The sequence below is a fragment of the Lepus europaeus genome, chromosome 10 (genome assembly GCF_033115175.1).
Source record: "Lepus europaeus isolate LE1 chromosome 10, mLepTim1.pri, whole genome shotgun sequence".
Lineage (NCBI taxonomy): Eukaryota > Metazoa > Chordata > Mammalia > Lagomorpha > Leporidae > Lepus > Lepus europaeus.
Window position 1 is genome coordinate 115,381,686 of NC_084836.1, and position 15,756 is coordinate 115,397,441.

At 51.3% G+C, this 15,756-nt stretch overlaps 1 protein-coding gene across 2 annotated transcripts in view; it reads left to right on the forward strand.

The window, feature by feature from the left end:
* Positions 1-15,756, forward strand: part of PTPN1 (protein tyrosine phosphatase non-receptor type 1) — a 59,025-nt gene that overhangs the window by 32,490 nt on the left and 10,779 nt on the right. The window contains exon 2 of one of the 2 annotated variants that reach the window (XM_062204353.1): positions 15,237-15,327. In XM_062204353.1, the coding sequence (XP_062060337.1) occupies positions 15,237-15,327 (91 nt within the window). The remainder of the gene's footprint in view (positions 1-15,236; positions 15,328-15,756) is intronic. The other variant, XM_062204354.1, reaches the window with a different exon arrangement.

Sequence of the window (15,756 nt, forward strand, 5' to 3'; positions counted from 1 at the left end):
TTCAAATACAAGAAGTTTAATGAGGCTGCAAGCACAATGATAAATTGTCTTGATTCTAAAGGTGCTCCTCAAAACTTGGCTTTGGCATCCAGTCACCTCTGAGAATATAGTTGGTCATGAAACTAGTTACTAGTTAAGAGTTAACAACTCGGGGGCTCGCTTGGTTAATCCTCTGCCTGCGGTGCCGGCATCCCATATGGGCGCCAGGTTCTAGTCCTGGTTGCCCCTCTTCCAATCCAGCTCTCTGCTGTGGCCTGGGAGGGCAGTGGAGGATGGCCTGAGTGCTTGGGCCCTTGCACCTGTGTGAGAGATCAGGAGGAGGTGCCTGGCTCCTGGCTTTGGATCGGCGCAGCGCAGGCTATGGCTGCCATCTGGGGAGTGAACCAACGGATGGAAGATCTTTCTCTGTGTTTTTCACTGTCTGTAACTCTACCTGTCAAATAAGTTAAAAAAAAAAAGTTAACAACTCTGGCTCCATAGCTCTCATCTGCTAATGAACAAATCCGAGTGGGAGTGTGTGCTTTTGCTCTGGAGCGGCTCTGTGAAGATTGTGGTTTTAGCGCAGTAGGAAGACACGTTCCCCTGGTGACTTTTTCGAGTTTATGTATTGGTATTGCATGAAAATGTGTGTTGGAAACTGTATGCGTACCTGCTGTTTGCAGATCCTGGCCATGTGTGTCAGTGCCAGCCCCACTTGGTGTCATAAGCTCTAGAGGAAGGGGGTGTGGCTACTTGTGCAGTCTTTAAAGGGTGTTAGCTCTGCAGTGGCCGTGTGGGGCACAGTGATCCACGTGATGACGACCACGATCCCGGGTCTGTATCCAACGGTGCGTATTTGGATTTTAGTTCCTGTCCAGCTGTGGTTGTGGCAAACCCTCTGAAGGAAGGACTTGGCATCTGTTGGCTTTCAGAAGCTTCTAAAAATTGATCGTGTGTCGTTAGCAAAGGTTTACTGCCTGCTTCCATTGTTTGGAAAACTCATCTTTTATGTATTCAGCTGTGAGAACGCAGACGGCTGAAAGACTCAATGGCTGTTGCCCAAGGCTTATGGCTAAAGACAGGAAAGGGATAGGATTCTTAAAAAATCCCACTTTATATAATGTGAGGATTTTCAAAAAGTTCATTGAAAATGTGTATTGTGAAGAAATTGTATGAATTTCAAAAAAAGCTTCCACCAAAATAATCACTTAGTTTCATTTTCCAACAACCTTTTGAAGTACCCGTATATGTTGAAGTAGTAAGATGTACTAATTGGTTGAGATTATGCTATTTTAGGCTAGATACTACTTGAACATTGCTTTTTAATTAAATATACTTTATAAAATTCACTTCTGAAGTTGAAGGTAACTGATGGAAAGCTGTACTTCTGGTTGTTTTGAGATTTGTATAATTGTGTAAAGCAGAGTTGGAGACAGAGAAAGAGCTCTGCCTTCTGTTGATCTTTTCCCCAACTGACAGCGATGGTCAGAGCCGGGCCAGGCCAAAGCCGGAGCCTGCAGCTCCATCCAGTCTCACACGCAGGTGTCAGGGGTCCAAGCGCTTGGGCCCACTTCTCCTTTCCCAGGTACATAGCAGGGAGCTGGGTCAGAGTGGAGCAGCAGGGACTCAAGTCAGCACGTGTACAGGACGCCAGCATTGCAGTGGCACTCTAACCGCAGGGCCACAACACCAGCCCCTAGGCCTTTTTTAATCTGCTGATGAACATGGCAAATAGAAACAATTTAATGTTTTTAGTGTATCCTTGTATTTCACAGCAAGTTTCTCTACTAATGTAGACCAGATAAATATGGGGGGAGACGTTTGTGCCAGAGCCCTTCTGCCCAGCCTCCCCTACAGAAGAACAAAGTAGCAGTGTCCATGTTGGCCACAGGAGTGCTATTGTAGAGCTTCAAAACTCTCTACATCAATCTCTTGTGTTCCTCTTGGTTTTAAATTTGCGAAATAGTTACAGAGAATGAAGGTAACCTGTCCTTCAACAGCAGCTCTGCCTCGGGTGTAATGGCTCCTCTTGCTGTGAGAAGCCTTTGGCTCCCCTGAGGTCAGCACTGCCCTCCGGCTGGGCTTTGTTACTGTTTGAATCTGGAGGGGAGGAGGCAGCAGCCCTTTGAGCTGTGTGGCGTTGGAGCTAAGAGACGACACAGGGGCAGTGGGACCTCGGCAACCCCAGTGGAGACACCGGCTCTCCGAGTGATCTGAGACTTCATGGCCACGCAGTGGGCACAGCTGAAAAGCATAGAAGGAAAACAAACTCTAGATGGATGATGGTTAAATGTGTGGAGGAAGAAGACCTTCCTTTAGAAGCGATAAAGGGAGTTGCAGAGGAAGAGTCGATAGACTGGAACACATGAAAATGTAAAGCCACTCTGAAGCTTCTAATTACACAGGTAATGCACATTTGGTGTAGAAAAGATTGGAAAGCAGAACGACTTGTCATCCAAGTCCCAGCAGCAGCTCCGTTGCTCCCACACGTGCACGTTTGATTTCTCACCTGTGAAAACAATCAAACTGGATAAGTGGTTTCCAGCAAAGACAGAGTTAATGGCAGTAAAATATGGATCAGAAAACCACGAAGGTTCGGAAAGGTGGGAAGGACACGGTCCCTGCGTGTGCGTCTTCTGGCAGGCGCAGCTCGCCATCCAGGCCACGTCTGGGTTGAAGCTCTGCTTCCTGTGTGGCTCAGCGGCTGTTAGAAGGGATGTCTTATATTTTTGTCTTTTGTTTATTAAATGTTGAAGTATAATACAATATAAAAATATAAGTAAAATGTGCTGAAGACATTTGTCGTCTTTAGATGACCTTTCAACAGATGCTGTAGGAATTTTTTTTTTTTTTAAGTTTATTTAAAAGACAGAGTTACAGGGGTGAGGGGGGAGAGAGAGAGATCTTCCATCTGCTAGTTCACTCCCCAAATAGCCACAACAGCCAGAGCTGGGCTTGGCCGAAGGCAGGAGCCAGGAGCTTCATCCTGGTCTCCCCGTGGGTGGCAGGGCCATCCTCTGCTGCTTTCCCAGGCACATTAGCAGAGAACTGGATCAGAAGTGGAGCAGACGAGCTGGTGCCCACATGGGATGCCAGCATCACAGGCGGCAGTTTTAGCCACAGTGCCAGCCCCTAGGAATGTATATTTTTGAACTTAGAATAAGCAGTGTTGATTAAGAGGCTCTGAAACTAGAATGAGCAGTGCGTATTAAGAGACTCCAAAACTAGTTACAAATGAAAGGGGTGGTGAATTGAACTACATGTGAATGAAGAGCCTCGGTGCATCAAAACACACCACCAGCATTCGGTTGTTTGCAGAAGTAACCACAAATTTCTCCCACCCCATCCATATGTTTCTTTGAGGTGACTCAATCGAGAGGTGGAGTCTTTCTCTACTTTTCAATTTGTTTGACCACATGACTCACTTTGACCAATAAAATATTGGCAGTCCTATATGGTGGGGCTTGCCTACTCTTGAGAATTCCATGAACATGACCATGTGAACAAGCCTTTTGGGTGTGGACTAGCCTCGTTGGATGAGCAACACACATCCCATTCACCACCATAACCCTTGTCAACAGGCAGCCAAGCGTCAGATATGTGAGTGAGGCCACTGGACCACCAACTGATCACAGATCTGCATGAGCCCAGCCGACATCACCCGAACAGAAACAAGCCATCCCAGCTAAACATAGCCCCAAATAGATGCCTCTGGAACAGGAGTAGTTGTAAGCAGATATGTTTTAGACTAATTTGAATACGTAGCCAAAGTTAATAAATATAGAGAAAGATATGATATTTCTAGTAAATGACACATGGAAAGACTTGAGCCCAGACTATATAAGGAGCATTCCATATCTTTAAGAAAAAGACGGACCACCTGATTGCAAAAGCTATGTGTAGTATTCTGTGATGTCCTTGAGAAGGGGCGACTATGGAGACCGTTAAAGAGATGAGTGGTTGCCTGGGGTTTGGGGCTGGGATAGATGGGTGAGAGCACAGGGTCTCTAGGGCATTGAGAACATTCTGTGTCGTTCTACAGTGGTGGCTGTGTCTCCGTGAACATTGGTCACAACCCATCAAAAGTACAACCCCTTCTCCAGACTGCAGCAGTGGCATTGTGTCCAGATGGCTCCTGAGCAGGTGGGACGTGTACCACTAACTGTTAGTAGTTTTTAAATGCCAGTGCTTATAAATAATTGAAAGTAATTAGGTCAAGAGTGTGAAGTCATTCCCATACAGTTAATTCCATTTGACTATATTCAAATGTTTTCTAGAGTCAGAATTTCAAGTAACCCCAAATATTGCATGGCTCTTACTTGGGGAAACAGAAAACCAGACTGAAGTGGGTTTTCTCTTGTAATCTCGTAAGACAGCACATTGCCGGTTCTAGTTCTTCTCAGTTAGCTCTCTTGCCAAACTAACCCGAAGAGATTTTTCTCCTGAGGCTCTGAGGTTTAGACTCTTTGCTGTTTATTCCAACAACATCCTAAATTAGCTTTAGGTTAATGGAGTTACATCTTATTGTGAGAAATCTGCATGTAAACCAAGTTCTCTTCGAATCGCCTACACCGCCTGGGGCCCTGTGTAGATCTTGGTGCTATGTCCTTCAGTCCACATCCCCGCCACGGCCCTTGATCTAACCCCAGGAAGAAGCGGGGAGGAAGACGCCTCCGCAAGTCGTGGCCTTGAACCGTTCATTCTGCCTTGAACCAGGAGATCCTGGTGCGGGGGCGGGGAGGGGGCAGCGGGTCCTCTGCCCACTTGTTGGTGCCTTTCATCCATTGTTTCTCTGAATCCTCTGACCGTACTGCATAGCCAGGCGTGTTCTGTGGCTTCCTGGAGCAGCGCCTAGCTCAGGCCTGGCGTCTGTGTGGCTGCCCTCTCCCCCAGTGCAAGGTCCCGGGGAGCGCCATGCTGCCTCTGTTCCTCGTCGTATCCTTAGCCCCTGCCACGTAGTCGGCGCTCGGGCAGCGCTGGGATGGACTAGAGGGACTCCTGGAGCTTGCTTCCTAAGTCCAAACACGCAGTGTTCTTGGGCAAGCCACGCAGACGAGTGTGGCTGTCTGCTTCCTCTCTTCCCCCAGCTTTTGTCGTCTTTTTGTGGTCTCACTGCAGAGCTGTCACTTCAGATGCTTCGGGCCTTGGTCATGCCTTAGTCTTTGTTGGTTCTTGACCCGTGACTGCTCACGTGACAGTAGAAAGGCGTGTCGCCTCTGGGAAGCACCCCATGACCTCATGTGATGACAGTTAGGCTAGGCCTTTTCCGGGCTCCTGGGCGCAGAATCTTGCTGTACTTGAAACATTAAAGAATGTGCCAAGACCAGTTTGATTTTGACATTCAGCTTGCGTCCTGTTCATAGCCCCGATTGGGCACGGAGTGTAAGCGTGACTGCCACTTACTTCAGAGTGGGACTGTCACGTGGGCTCCTTGGGGGCCTGCCTCTGGGACTGTGGAGGAGGGGAGCTGGTGGCCGGTGAGCTGGTCCCCTGTCAGGGAAGCTTTCAGAAGCCGGCCAGCTCCTCGTGTCCTCTGGCAGCGCCAGAGCCCCAGGGCCGAGATGCTGAAGCCTTTCTGGAAGGCGGAGGGTAACGGAACAGAAGTGAAAGTAAATCTGATTTTTAGACTGTTCTCTTACAGGAATGGCTTTGTGGTTCCAGCATTAAAGACACTGATCCAATATGTTTTATTGACGTCAGTTACTGCAAGTCTGATTCATTTTCTGCCTTATTGATTTTTGTCCAAGTTGAAATTGATGACGTTCACCAGAAAATACAAGTGATTTTTAAAAAGCAGACACAATTAAGGATGGCAAAAGTAATGCTTAAAGTCGGGGACACTGTCAACTGCGGTTTATAGAACTCATTGTTAGTGATGCTGTCCCAATTCTCTGCATAAGTAATGTAAAGCTGCAGTGCCTCACAGTAATACGACACGGAATGCCTGTCTGGGTTCCAGGCTGAGGTGGGCCACGCCCTTTCCAGGGGAATCTCGTTGTTCCGGATGGAAGGTAACTTTCAGTTCTGAAACTGCATCATAGCAGGGAATCGAACAGCCAACTGGTTCAAGTCAGCACCAATGACAGCGGTCCCTTTTTTATATATTTAAGAATTTCTATTTCATTTTATTAAAGGCAGAGAGAGACAGAGATGGGCAGAAAGACAGCTGCCCCTGGGTGCTCACAACAGCCAGGACTGGGCCAAACGAAGGCCAGGAACTCTGAGTGTCCAGTGGTGGCAGGACCCAAGTCCTGTCCTTGAGCCATCACCTGCTTCCCAGGATGTGCGTGAGCAGGAGCCAGACCGGGACTTTGAAATGGGGTGTGGGCAGCCCGGCGGCTTCTCATTCCCAGCTGCTGCCCAACGCTGGCGCTGCTTTGGGTTTCTTGCTTGCTTTTCATTTTTAAAAAAAGAGTTGCTTATTTATTTGAAAGGCAGAGTTAGAGGCAGGGGCGGAGAGAGAGAGAGTTGACCCTGTCTGTTGAGACTGTTCGACATGTCTTTGATCAGTTTGATTTCCAAGTTGCTGGGTCTTTGGTTTTTAAGGCCCCTTCTCTGGTGGGCCCCTGCCTTGCAGGTGACTGTGAGTAGCCTTTCGTTTTCACTTCTCATTCTTGTTCTGGTTTTGAGCCGAGCTCGCCGTTGTGGTTTGCTCTGAATGTCACTGCCTGCCGGGTTAGGTGTGGAGCAGCGGCTCGCAGCTCCGCCACAGGGCCCTCAGCTTGGTGAAGGCTGCCCCTTGGCCCGTCCCTGCCCTCAGCCCAGATGTGCGGGCAATGATGGCTTTTTCCAGTCTTCCAAACGCACACAGTGTTCTGGTGATTTGTGACCCCTTTATGACTTAGCTGGCGGCAGCTCCCTGCCTCCACAGGGTGGCCGGCGCGTACTCAGGCCCGGGCAGGGCCCTGGGGTCTCTGGCTGCCTGCCCGGTGCCGCTGGCCAGTGTTGTCTTCTCCCCCTCTTGTCTCTCCACTGCCAGGCGCTTCCTTTGCTTTTCAGCGTCTATTTTTACTCAATACATAGTCATTTTAAAATTTAAGCCAAAATAGGCTTGGTATTGATTAGCTAAATTTCAAGCTTTTTCTTTATTATCTAAGCATCATAGTTTATCTTAAAATTTAATAATATTGAGTATATGACTTCTTGCATATTGATTGGCTTTATGAATATATGAAGTTAATAAAACTATTTTCCTAAGGTTTTAGTAGTAAATGATACTGTGCTATTAACTTCCTTGAAAGACACTGGGCCTCTGATGTGTGTAGCTCTGAGTATATCTTGCGATGCAGGAATTTGTATGTCCTCATTTATGGTAAGGTTTATGATTAGCAAAATGTGTTCAGTACATGTTACTTTGAAGGCATGGCTTCCCAAACGTCAGCCTGCGCCCTCTCCCCACCCCCACACCCCGTTTCTCTGTGGCTCCCGCTTCAGTGCTGCGGGAGGGTTCCAGGAAGGACGCCCCCTGCTCACTGCGTCAGGGTGCCTGGGCTTTCCCTGTCCCTCTGAGAGCCAGCAGCTTCCCAACGCGCTGGGGAGCACCTGGAACAGTCAAGTCAGACAACCGTGTGTAGAGTCCGGGTGGGGAGCTCAGATGACGGGATGGGCACCCGGGGACTCTGGAGTTCTCGGAAGTTCTAGCAAGCGAAATGTACCGGTGGGGTTGTTTTTATGCCCCCCCCCCCCCACTTTGGACTTTTAAAACAGAGCTTAGTCAACGAAGATCATTTTTCTGCTTTGAATCCGTGATTTTGTGATTTGGTTCTGCTGTAGAAGCTGTGTGGACCAACTCCAGAAACCTCCAGTAACTTCCATCTTCTAACATTGGAGGAAATGGGCTTGCGCCAGGTGTGTGTTCATCTGTAGTCTCCGGCGGGGCCTTTGGAACTACCGTTAGCTCAGTCAGCGGGCTCTGTCTGAGCCTGTGCCTGCACTCGGAGGCGCGGGAGGGGAGGGCCTGGGCCCTTCTCATCAGACAGCTGGCTGCCTACAGGATACTGTCCCCACCTCCCCACTTGCCGGTTTCTAAAGTGAGTAATGCATTTGACCTTGGAGCCGGTCAGAGACACTCACCTGTGGACCGAAGAGAGGGTGTTGAACCAAAACCGCTGCTCCACTTAGTGAAGTGCGTGACGTGGACATACAGGTGAGTGTTTCCTTGTAAGGCTGGGCTGCTTCTGATGCCTGTGTATTTCCAAATGAAATAGAGACGTCAGATCACAACTTGTCAGCATTTCATCCAGGTGCGACTTTTTGGGAGAGACTTGGATAATGAACTTCCCTAAGTACAAAACTCTGTCCCCTCTGGGCTGTAATTCCTTCCGTTCTCCCCTTGTGCGCACCAGAGATGGCCTGTTGCCCTGCGAAGGGCATGAGCTGTGGCTTCAGGAACCCCTCAGGCGCTGTTTCTGTCCTGCCTGCCCTTGGCCTCCTGCGAGCCTGGGCTCAGCAGGTGCTTTGCTTAGGCTCCACCCAGACTTGGTGACTTCTTGCCCAGCCGAGTCATCACTTTGAAGGGACTTGCGTTTTCTTCTCCCATGTCAATGGTTTGACATGGAGATGCTTCAGATTTGGGGTGCCTGATGCTTACATAAAATGACCCCATGCAGTGTGTGTCATTTACGTGTAAACTAACCAAACAGAAGCCTGCTGCGGTCACGGGAGAGCGTGCACGCTGGACATCTGCTCCCTGGCGTTTCTGAGGTCGGCACTCAGGGGCAAGCAGGCTCTTGAAGAGCCCGTGAGACGCGGATGCGCCGGCGCACGGGATCCGGGTGGTGTGTGTTGGTGTGCGTGTTTCCGCTGGTACGGTCTGATTTGCGTGATCACCCTGAAACACTGAGGACGCAGGGAAAGTCACCGCCCTGTTAGGGTCCTGTTCAGAGGACGCCTCGGGAACCTGGTCCGGCTGCTCTGTTTTCTCTTTGGATCCTCCCAGCAGTCACCGCCTTGTCAGTTATAAGGCCTTTATTTTGTCTTCTCAGTGGAGTTCTGCACAGTTGGTGGACTGGAAGCATGTATTTAATCTCGGGTCAGTGTGGTAAAGGTGGGGTGTGGTTAAGCTCGCCGTGAGACCGCTTCCGCTGCAGTTGGAGGTTAGCTTACGCTGGCTGCAGTCTTCGAACACAGAAAGCCTTGTGCCGGAATTCGGTCCAGCTAGGTGGGGAGCGGTCTGCTGACCTTCCTTAGGTGCCTCTGGTTGTATAGATACTACTACTCCATTGAAGATCTAATCTCAGGGCTGGCGCTGTGGCGCAGCGGGTTAAAGCCACCGTCTGCAGTGCCGGCATCCCACATGGGTGCCGTTTCGAGTCCCGGCTGCTCCACTTCCCATCCTGCTCCCTGCTGATGCGCCTGGGAGAGCAGCAGCAGAAGGCCCGAGGGCTTGGGCCCCTGCACCCCCATGGGAGACCCGGAAGAAGCTCCTGCTTTGGCCTGCCTCAGCTGTTGCGGCCATCTGCGGAGTGAACCAATGGATGGAAGATTCTCTCTGTCTCTTCCTCTCTTTAACTCTGACTTGAAAAATAAGTAAATAAATCTTTACCCCAAAAATATATCTAATCTTAGCATTTTCTGTTACTGTGTTCCCTCAGAGTGTGTGTGGATCTCCCATGTGCCAGGCTGAGCCAGAGAAACGTGAAGGAGTCACCACAGTGATTCCTAACACCGTGCCAGAAACTGACCCCCTCTCGCCACTGTGGTTAAGCCCCTCCTCCGTCACCTGTATTACTGTGTTCTCCTAACTGGGACTTGCAGTCCTGGGTATCACAGCCACTAGAGATCCTGTTATTCTCTGCTCAAAAGGGCTCTGTGCCTTCCCCCATGGCTCAGAGTGAAAACCACACGCCGAGAGCTGCTTCTAGGGGCCACTGTGCTGACCCTGGACTCGCTGCGGCCCCTCTGCTACTTCACCCATCACGTGCTCTGGCCACAGTGGCTGCCTGAGCGCCCTCCTGCTGGGAGTGGTTTCCTCCTCGTGTTCCCACAGCCCAGTCGCTGCCTCTGCTCCCTTGGTCCTCGACTCCCATGGCACGTGCACTGGGAGCTATTTCTCTCTCTCCCCCCCCCAACCCTGCCTTTTAGATACGTAAATCTTAAAGACCAAGGATTGTTAGATTTTACAAACGTGACTCAACTATATGCTGCTTGCAAAAATCCCACTTTTAGAATAAGGACGTGGATAGAAGGATAATAGAGCATGCCCACATTAACCAGAGAAAGCCGGGCTGGACAGCATCCCAACCACTCCGCTCCCAGCTCAGCTCCCTGCTCCTGTGCACTCCGGGAGGCGGCACGTGGTGCCCCGGTGCTTGGGTCCCTGCCACCAGGTGGGAAACCTGGTGGAGTTCCAGCTCCTGGCTTTGTTCCTGCCCAGCCCGGCTGTTACAGCACTTGAGAAATGAACCAATGTATGGAAGAGCTCACCCCCACCTTCATATAAAATGAGAATCCCAAGTTTTGAAATGTTTTTATTAGAGAAATCTTGAAATATAAGATTCTATCGTAAGAATTTTTAAAGATAAAATTAAATCCAAAGTAGGAAGAAAGGAAGTAGTATTTCAGTAGAAATCAGTGAAATATAAAGCAATAAAGAATCATTTAAATAAAAGCTGGTTCTTTGTGAAGATCAGTTAAATCGATAAATGCCTATCCAAACTGGCCGAGATAAAAGCCACAAACGAACAAGATCAGGAAGAAAAGTAAGGCTTGCCCTGGAAACGATGGGCACGTGGGTGCAGCATTGCTTGGAACGCACTGGAGGGGCACATTTTATGATTTGTAAATTATACTTCAAAGTTGGCTCAAAAACTTTATTGAAGGTAATATCTATATTTTTTTTTACTCTGGGTATACCTTAATTTTCAATAATTTTTTAAATGAGTATTTGAAAGGCAAAGTGACAGAAGCAGGAATCTTCCACCTGCTGGTTCACTCCCCAAGTGGCTGCCAAAGCCAGCAGCTAGCAGCAGCATCCTGGTCTCCACAGGGGTGGCAAGGACCCTGTCATCTGGCCCATTGTCAGCTGCTGTCTCAGGTGCATTAACAGGAAGCTGGTTTAGAAGCGCAGCAGGTGGGGCTGAACCTGCACTCCAGCAGGGGACACTGTTGCCCCTGGGGGCTTAACCTGCAGTGCCACACTGCAGCCCTTCAACCCACCTTCTAGAGTGTTGTGCAAATACCTCTCATTTTGCCAAGGTCTAGTGAATGACATCTCTAGGTTACATTTCTCCACCTCGCGCTCTTCCCCTCTCCTCCCCTCCCTCTCTTGACATACTAATATTTGTGACTACTGGCCCTTATTTGCTCAGTGTAAATATCATTAGCCTGGGGGCTGATCCGTAGCAGTTACTTGCTCTGTCTTCACTCGGCTGCACCTGCTGGGCTGAACAGATTGTGTCCCTTCCCAGGGCAGAGCGTGCACCTGCTGCCTAAAAGGCGGAGCAGCAGGTTCAGGGCTCGGATTTCTGTCGCCTGAGGCTGGTGTCCTCTGCCATTCCCCTGCAGGCTTCCTCCCGTCCCTGGTGGTGTGATGGGTGTGTGTCAGCAGCAGCACGCTTAGCGGCTGTCGCTGTTTGATCGCGGGTTGGTTTACGGTCGGCCACGGTGTTTTTCAGTTACCAGCCGTTGCCCAGGAGTCACAAGCTCTTCCTGCCAGCGTGTACTCGCGTAAACGAATCAGTGGGGTAGCAGACTGCGGCGTTCTTCTGAAATCCATTGGAATATGACGTGGCTTACCAAGTCAGACGGTGCTGCCGTGGGTTTATGGTAGGACCGGGCGTTTGCCGTCCCAGCCCTCTCCTTGTGGACAGCTATCTTCAACTCTGAGAGGCTGACTTGGGCTTGTCTGTACCTCCCTCTTTCCTCTGATCCACTCGGGTAACCCTTTATTAAGGTACAGGGTCAGTTTCTTTTAAACAGCCAGCCATTATAGCCTCTCTACTTCCCCCTCCCCCACCCAATATGCTCACTTTTTGATTCTGTCATTTTGTGTTTGCATTTTTGCCTGTGGTAGTCAAGGATAGTGTGCTATACTGTTTTAGATATGTAAATATATATGCATGTTTAATGTGTGTGTATATGTGTATTTTAAAAGATTTGTTTGAAAGGAAGTTACAGAGAGAGAGTTTGTATATTCTTCATCCACTGGTTCACTCCCCATATGGCTGCAACAGCCAGGGTTTGGCCAAGCCAAAGCCAGGAGCTTCGAATTCCTTCCCACCTAGATGGCAGAGGCCCGAGCACTTGGGCCGTCCTCTGCTGCTTTCCCAGGTGCGTTAGTGGGGAGCTGAATCGGAAGTGGAGCAGCTGGGACTGGAGCCAGTACTCATATGGTACCTCCTATGGTATGTCAGCAGTGCAGGCAGTGGCTTAACACACTACAACACCATTCCAGCCTCTTAAATTTTTTCCTATTGTTAATAATTTCTTGTTTTCTTTGTGCCTATTGCCGATTCTTCCCGTATTTTCTTGTAGCTCCTCTGAGCAGTTTCCACAAGATTACTGATTGCTCTCCACTAGAGACGTGGTGCAGCCACTTGGGTAACCTCTCCTCTCTAGCAGTCACAGTAAAACCAGCAGCACGAGCAGAGGGAGCGCCCAGTGCAGTCCTGCGTCCGTAGGTGTGTGACCAGCGGCGTGGACTTAACACAAAGTAAGATGGCTGGGCTGTCACCAGGAGACGGAGTCCCCGAGCCCACCTGTGTAGACCTGTGCCATGTCCTTGACAAGACGGCGTTCGCAGTGTGTGCTGCAAGTGTTGGCTCAGCGAGTGGGAGCCGAGCGCTCTCCTTCCTGCGCCAGGTTTTCAGGATCCGCTGTGTCATGCCTGCAGAGTGGATGGAGGCGATCTCTCGGGCTCCGGGTTTTCCTTGAAGACCTCACGCCTAGAAACCTGTGTTCTCTGTGACTGGGTGGTGCTCTGTCACCTGCCACACGGCTGTCCCCTCGAGACTTCCTAGTCCGTGCTTCTCGACTGGGTGCCACTTCCTGGATGTCAGGTCTGTCTTCCCTCCGGGAGTTGGCAGGGTCACGGCTCATGTGGCAGAAGAGGGCGTGGACACACTCCCCTGAGTCACCCTGGCAGGAAGCTGCCCGTCTGCGCGGCTTCTGTGGAAATTTCCTTTGCCCCTGCCTTGTGGAGGATCTTCTACTTTAACCCCTGCGTGTCCTCCGTCTGTTTAGTTCTTGGTTCCGTCTTCACTCGGTGGAAGCCAGTGCTGGTGGACTGCTGAGGACGGGAGCTCAGGCTCGGGGCTGCCCGCTGGGGAGGGTTCTCTGGTCCTGCGGGCGTGGTGACTGTTGGGCTGGGTATGGAATTCTAGGAGGGAGTCATTGCTCTGCGGTCTGTGAGGGATTGCCTTGTGGCTGGCCGGCTCTCCGTGTTTCCTGCGAAGTCTGAAGCCTTCGTCATCTCCTCACCTCTTCAAAGGGAGTGGTGTTTTTCTTCCTGGAAATTTACAGCATGTGCTCTGTGTCTGCAGGATTCTAGAGTTGCTCACTAATGTGCCTTAGGATGGGTTTGTTTATCGTGGAAGCCGCACTTGATAGTCTGGGAAATTTCCTTGAATTATTTGTGGTGGTTTCTTAACCTCTTATCTTTATTTTAATTTTCTGAATTTTTTTCTTTGGCTTTACTTTTTTCATTTCCCCTAAGGTTTATTCATTCGAAAGGCAGGGTGGCAGAGATCTTCCATATATTCCACAAACAAATGCCTGCAACAGCCAGTGCTGGGCCAGGCCAGAGGCAGGAGCTCCATCTGCGCCTCCCGCATGGGAGGCGAGGACCCGAGTGCTTGGGCCGTTGTCTGCTGACTTCCCAGGTGCATTCACAGGAAGCTGGATTCGGGTGGAGGGGAGGAGCCAGCACGCAGCCGGGCACCCCACGTGGGATGTGAGTGCCCCAAGCTGCTGCTCAGCCTGCTGCACCACAGCACCCCCCTCAGGCTACTTTTATCTTATCTTCTTTGAACTTATGTTTGCTATCTTGTTCTTATGGTCCAAGAGACATTCTTGTGTGTGTTTTATGACATCCTGTTCTTAATTCATAGATACAAGTAACAGGCCTTTTCCTGCCTGAGGATATTAATGGCACATATTTTGAATATTTCTTCTGCAGCTTGTTTCCTCCAAGGGGTTTGCCCTGGTTTTTGTTCTTGAGACTTTGTTGGGGTCCCTTCCCCACAGTGGTGTGTGTACACTGTGGGCAGTAGAGGCTCACGGGGAAAGTGAGGGCCCCGAGTGGGTGCAGGGGCCTGTGGGCGTCTGCTGGCTTCGGGCCTCCCGTCGCAGACCGAGGTGACGATGCTATCTGTCAGTCCCTCCTCGGTGGTCAGAGCATCCAGTGCTCAGCAGTGTGGCTGGGACAGGGAAGGGGGACACGGGGGCCTGGGGGCCAGCTTGTACAGCTCTTTGTGGCAGAGGGCTTACACCGTCCACTGTGCCGCACCAGCTGCTGGGCAGAGGCCTCCCTGCTCATGTGTTCGCAAACGGATCTCCAGGTGGCTGCGCACCAGCGTGGGAGGGGGTGGAGGGGGTGACCCGGCCGCTGGGGGCAGCACCACCCCACCCCGGGACAAGGTTGTGCCTCCTGAGCCCTGAGGACATGGGGTGGTGGCGGGGGATGGGCTGTGGGTGTGCCGCCCATGCCTCATGGGTCTGACATCCAGCCTTTGTCCCTGCCCTCCCTTTGTGGGCTTGTCCTGTGTGTGTGATCCGGGGCGTACCGCTCAGCGGCAGGAAGGCTGTTCCGGCCTTGTTGCTCTTTGCAGATCAAAGGTGTTTGTTCCCTGGACTCCAGCGGTGTTGAGAGAGCAGCACTGAACACTTGTGGCCAGTCTGGCAGGAGACTGGTGCCCAGGCTTCTCTGAGCTCTGGGGCCGGGGGATTTGTTTACCACGTCCCAGGAACGCAGAGGGCTACCGTGTTGACAGGAAGCTGTGTTGTCTGCTCTAATGGCTGTAGCTTTACAAAAGGCTGTGGTTGGAACTCCCAGGCCTGGCACTCCTGGCTGCTCAGGACTGGCCTGGCCCCTGTGTCCCTGCCGCCTTTCCCGCCTTCCCATCACCCCCTGCAGCTCCTGGCGCCACACCGGCTCTCCAGTGCCTTTCCCTTGGCCATGCCAGGGGCTCCTGAGTGAAACGCGACCCCCTCCCCAAACCTCTGCCCTCCTTCAGCCACATCGCCCCCCCCTCCCCCCAAACGGTGGATGTGTGCCTGCTGCCAGGGGTTCCAGGCGAGAACTCTCTGCTTTCTTGTAGGACATCCGCCACGAAGCCAGCGACTTCCCTTGCAGAGTGGCCAAGCTCCCTAAGAACAAAAACCGCAACAGGTACAGAGATGTCAGCCCCTGTAAGTATCCGGGCCGCCCCGGCTGCGGGCCTCGGGTCGAGGCGCCGTTCACTCCAGGATCTGGTGGCACACGAGCACTCCTGGCACGAAGGTGGAGACTTGGCGTACCGGGGCGTGCTGCCGCCATGGCGGAGGGGCACGGTTTCAGTGTCTGGAAAACAGAGCTCCAGGCGCTTCTCAGCTTTGACTGTTTGTGTGATGAATCATTTTCCTTCCAGGGCAACCCCTTGGGGGTGACTCCACAAGGCCCTGTGCTGACCTGCAGCGCCGCCGCGCCCCGCCCACCACCCCCGCTGCCTTGCCATTCGCTCCCACTGCCTGCTGGGTGGTGGGCTGTGGATCTGCACAGTAAATGTTTTAGGTTAGGTCCAGGTTCTTGTAAAGCAGGAAAAGCTGGGGCTGAGCCCACGGCCCGAACAGTGCCTGCCC